At 39.5% G+C, this 5,000-nt stretch overlaps 2 protein-coding genes across 5 annotated transcripts in view; one reads left to right on the forward strand and one right to left on the reverse strand.

Moving 5' to 3' along the window:
• The window catches only part of LOC137984698 (uncharacterized), a 30,300-nt gene that overhangs the window by 19,431 nt on the left and 5,869 nt on the right, over window positions 1-5,000 (forward strand). For 2 of the 4 annotated variants that reach the window (XM_068831952.1, XM_068831955.1), the window contains exons 2-4: window positions 1,679-2,024; window positions 3,111-3,260; window positions 4,006-4,131. In XM_068831952.1, the coding sequence (XP_068688053.1) occupies window positions 1,709-2,024; window positions 3,111-3,260; window positions 4,006-4,131 (592 nt within the window). In that variant the 5' untranslated portion in view covers window positions 1,679-1,708. Of the gene's footprint in view, window positions 64-1,678; window positions 2,025-3,110; window positions 3,261-4,005; window positions 4,132-5,000 lie in introns of all 4 variants that reach the window. The other 2 variants (XM_068831953.1, XM_068831954.1) reach the window with 2 other exon arrangements.
• The window catches only part of LOC137984694 (rab3 GTPase-activating protein catalytic subunit-like), a 48,767-nt gene that overhangs the window by 11,529 nt on the left and 32,238 nt on the right, over window positions 1-5,000 (reverse strand). The gene's annotated exons all lie outside the window — the stretch shown is intronic.

Below are 5,000 nucleotides of genomic sequence, written 5' to 3' on the forward strand. Positions count from 1 at the left end.
ACAATTTTGAAGAGACCAAGTGCAGACATAAACGCAGAAAAAAAGTTTAAGCGAGCCACATAGGTAAGTTTATTTGGCCACTGAAAAGAAACTGGTTTGCTCAGGGTAGTCCACTTTGGATGTCGACAGTCAGGGCAGTGCTAACAGAGGAAATTAGTAGCGGCGCCCCATTCATCTTTCCGTGCGTAGGAACATTCTCTCAAGGCTTAAGTAAGGTCCTCGGTCGGCAGTTTGTCCATCCCGATATAAAAGATAAAATTTACAACCTCAAACAGCTCAATTCTGTAAAGACACTGACCTCTCCGAATGTCCCTTAAAACCCAAACCCTTTAGATGTGCTAACAGTTAAGCCTAAATATTGTTTTGTGCCTAATTAGGCCTAAGGTTAGCACTTCTGAAGGGTTGGGCTTTTTTAACAGTAAAATTATAACCTTAGTCTGCATTTTACCCCTTGTCTACAGTTTGTATTTTACTCTGCCCGGTTTGTAAACTCAAAATTTCGAGTTTGTGAACTCGAAATTTTGAGTTTGCAAACGCAAAATTTCAAGTTTGAAATTTGAAGCAGGCCACCGTACTTCACAGATAACCCGTGTGTCTTTTTTAATTTTTAACAACTGTTACAGTTACATTAAAACCTTAGTCTGCAGTCTGCGTTTTACACGGACCAGTTTACAAACTCGAGATTTGAAGTTTGTGAACACAAAATTTCGAGTTTCGAAATTCGAAATTCCGAGTTTGCAAGCGCAAAATTTCGAGTTTGTGGACACAAAGTTTCGAGTTTATAAACTCAAAATTTCGAGCTTGTAAACTCAAAATTTCGAGTTTCTAAACTCAAAATTGCTAATTAAGTTTAACCAAGCAGACCGAATAAGCAGTTGACAATTTTGAAGAGAGAACAAGTGCAGACATAAACGCAGAAAAAAATTTTAAGCGAGCCACATAGGTAAGTTTATTTGGGCACTGAAAAGAAACTGGTCTGCTCAGGGTAGTCCACTTTGGATAGTCAGGGCAGTGCTAACTGAGGAAATTAGTAGCGGCGCCCCATTCACCTTTCGTGCTCAAGAATATTCTCTCAAGGCTTAAGTAAGGTCCTCGGTCGGCAGTTTGTCCATCCCGATATAAAAGTTAAAATTTCGAGTTTGTGAACACAAAATTTCGAGTTTCTAAACTCAAAATTTCAAGTTTGAAATTTGAAACAGGAAAACTGATCACGAAATGCCATGTCCCTTACGGGCCACCGTAGTGAAGTTTTCACCTGTCTTGAACTACAGTTAAACCATAAACTGTATTATTTAGTGTGGTATGCATTATAGGTCAGTTAAGCATTTTGCTATTGTGTTTGAAGTTACCACATATTAGTTTTTTCACATTAAAAATTTGCTGATATAATATTTGTGCGAGAGCCTGAATCCCATCTTGACTGACGCCATAAGATTTCGAAACTAATTTATTTCTAACTTCCGCCTCTTACAACAGAAGCCCTTTGAAAAGATCGTTAACGCCTCATGACATAGTTTTGCTATTTAACGATGTCAGTGGCCTACCCCTTGTATATATTTGAGAGTTATTAGCGAAAGCCCCGACAAGTTTAATGGGATATAATTTGGTTGAAAGAAGTTGACGTATTTTAAGTTGTATCGCAAAAACACTGGTCAATTTATGTTATTTTCAACACAAGGTTTCCTTTGATGACGTGGTGATTGACAAAATGCACCCGTTTATTTTCGCGATCTTTTTTACTGGTCTGGTTTGCAATGCTGCGATGGCTGAACAATGCAATGGACCGCGTCAGCTTCCTATCCACGGCAAGATGTTAAGAGGTCACATTTACGAAGAGCTATTCGCTCGATCTGGCGATGCAGAATGCTTGTTCATATGCAGAAAAGAGGTCTTGTGCCAAAGTTTTAACTTCGTTAAGACGAAGAGTATTTGTGAGTTTAATAACCGCACCAAGGAAGCAGCCAGTCCGGAGAATTTCATTGACGACAAAGAACGATATTACGTCAAACTGGACGTCAGCAGAGGTATTGTCGTCAATAGCTCATATACGGCACCAGCTTTAATTTCATCCCACATTTTGAGCACTCATTGCCAAATGATTCCTAAACCAAGGGGGGGGGGGGGGGGGGGGAGAAAGGGTTCTCAGTATCCACGCTCCCTTCAACAGTGCCATAGATCAACCGCTAGTCAATGATACGTGGGCTCTAAAAAAACATTGGTGCAATCTTTGTTCATTGCTTTTCAAAGCAGATGCGAATACTGATGGGAATATGGTTTAAACTTTAACATCATTAAGGACGGCATTAAGAACCTTTCTTCTCCAACCGATCATTGGTTTATTCGAAACCTTGCATATTGTAAATATCTTCATAATTTTTTTATTTGTGTGCGATTTGCACACAAAAATAAAGATTGCTGTGATCGTTTTTGAAAAAAAGTTTACGGCTCAACGCCAGACGAACTAGGAGAAAGGAAAGAATCGTCGGCGCCATCTTGATTTGATAAAAGTTTAATAATTAATAATCTTCTTCTTAAGGGCAAGAGTGGAAATAGGCAGCATTGAAACCGGCGCACTGAAGAATTTTACCATCAGTGGACTCAATAGTTGGGACCACACTAATGAAAACAGCATTCCAGGCTGAGACGGTCTAGTAGTCTTTATTTGAATGGCCACTCTTCAGGATTCCGTGGGAGGCGCGGTGGCCTCATGGTTAGAGTGCTCGACTCCGGACCGAGTGATCCGGGTTCGGGTCCTGTGTTGTGTTCTTGGGCAAGGCATTTTATTCTCACGGTGCCTCTCTCCACCCAGTGTATAAATGGGTACCGGCGAAAATGCTGAGGGGGTAACCCTGCGATAGACTAGAATCCCATCCAGGGGGAATAGAAATACTCCTAGTAGCTTCATGCTTCGGAAACCGGAGATAAGCTCCGGTCTGATGGGCCTTTCTAGGTTTACCTTCAGGATTCCACAGACAAACCAACACATGCATGATAATAACAATAATAATAATAATAATAATAACAATGATAACGATAATGATAATAATAAACAAGACAAAATCAAGTAATTAACATTTAGTTAATTTTGGTCATTGTCAATTCCCTGACAGTTCCTCTTGGTTCCATTCCTGCGCTGCCAGCCAAATCTTGCAAGGAGATAAAAGCAAATGAAGAAGGAAAAGTGAGCAACGGCTCCTACTGGTTTTACACTCTAATACCAGGAAAAAGTGTGAAGGCACCTTGTGACATGGACAACGAAGGTACTTTGTATCTACCTTGAATAGCAGCGGTGGGGCATAAGGTGGTAGATATATTTTACTGGATGACTAAACACATTTAACGCCAGCTTTTGTAACTACCTTGGGTTAACTGCTTAGTCATGCCAACTCACTTGAAACCAACATAAAGCCGGATCGCCTAAAAAAACCTCAGAAAAATCTTTTTCTTTTTTCTTTTCTCAATCTGACGGTTGATACCAACCGGGAGTGGGGAGGGGGGGGGGGGGGGGCAGAAAAGATACTCCTTTCGTATACCTTCCGTTGGAAAATAGTACCCCTTTCACAAACCTACTTGTAAGAACACTGCATCCCCTTTCTAGCCCTTAGAATGAAGTTAATGAACGATATTACCTCTCATGAAAAATACTTAAATGACAGATTTCCCTACCCTTTCATATACTTCGTCTCGTGAAATCCTACCCTTTCATATACCTGAAGCGTGGAAAAGGTACCCCTTTTGGGCGGAGCCTCCCCGTATAGGCCATTATAGGGGGTACACCCCCCGGAATACCAACTATTCTCTATTTTCACATTGCCCATAGTGCAATTTGTTTGCCCCCCTAATTTCGCATAAACCATTGTTTTCAAATGCTCTTGGGAATATACAGTTAGCATTAGTATTAGCATTTGAAAACAATGGTTTATGCAAAATTTGGGGAGCAAGCAAAGTGTATTATGGGGAATGTGACTCGACCTGACTGAATGTACTCTGATGTATTTTGTTTAGACATCGATGAATGCCGCGCCTCTCCAGCTGTTTGTCACGTTAATGCTACCTGCGTCAACAATATCGGCTCTCCAGATAAGTGTACATGCAAAACCGGCTTCAGTGGAAATGGAAAGAATTGCTTTGGTAAGTACTAGTGACCTTGACAAACTAAAAAGGAGGTCTCCATATGAGTGCATCTAATCCAGGAAACAGTACTGTAGTACACGTCCCCACGCAGAATTAACAGCATATTACTTCTCTCAGAAGTGTCAAAGTGTCACAAGTTCTCCCTTAATCCTAAACAGTCGCCCATTGCCGAGTAAAATCGTATGGCGTTAAAAAGAGTGAAATATTTATTTAGTCTTATTAATAGCAGACAATGGGTTAAGCCAAAGAACTTGATGTATGAATGCTTGGTTTCCCATATTAATTTTCCAAACAAACAAATCTTTATTTATGAACAAATAACATTACAGAAGCATTACCCGCAACTAGCAAAGCTATTCGTGGAAGGAAAATGGATGCAGAATATGGAATTAAAACTAAGCCTAACTAAGGAAAGTCTACAATTTACTGAATGAGTAAAGTAAAAATTATAATTTAGATGAAAACAAGATAACACAATAAAAAAAAAAAGAATGAAACAAATTGAATTATAAAATAGATGAAAACTAATAACACGATAAAGAAGAAAGAATGATACGAATTGAACAAAAAAGAAATAAATAGACAAGAATTTATTGAAGGGGAACAAAGTTTGTTTTCTACGTAAAGAACTGTGGATGGATCTTTATAAGGTAGCTATAGAGCTATGTTGCACAACTCTGAAATGTAGGTTAGGTCAAATCATGTTACTTCCTATCCTAGAGATAGACATATAAACTTAAATCGCAAAGTTTTAAGTCCGCCGCCCTGACAAAGGTTAGAAGGGGGAACCCTTTGAATGCATTAATATTTGCTCGACTAATGCATTAGTCGTGACTAACTTCACTATGTCGGCTTTCCAACTAGGC

The sequence above is a fragment of the Montipora foliosa genome, chromosome 14 (genome assembly GCF_036669935.1).
Source record: "Montipora foliosa isolate CH-2021 chromosome 14, ASM3666993v2, whole genome shotgun sequence".
Classification (NCBI taxonomy): Eukaryota; Metazoa; Cnidaria; class Anthozoa; order Scleractinia; family Acroporidae; genus Montipora; species Montipora foliosa.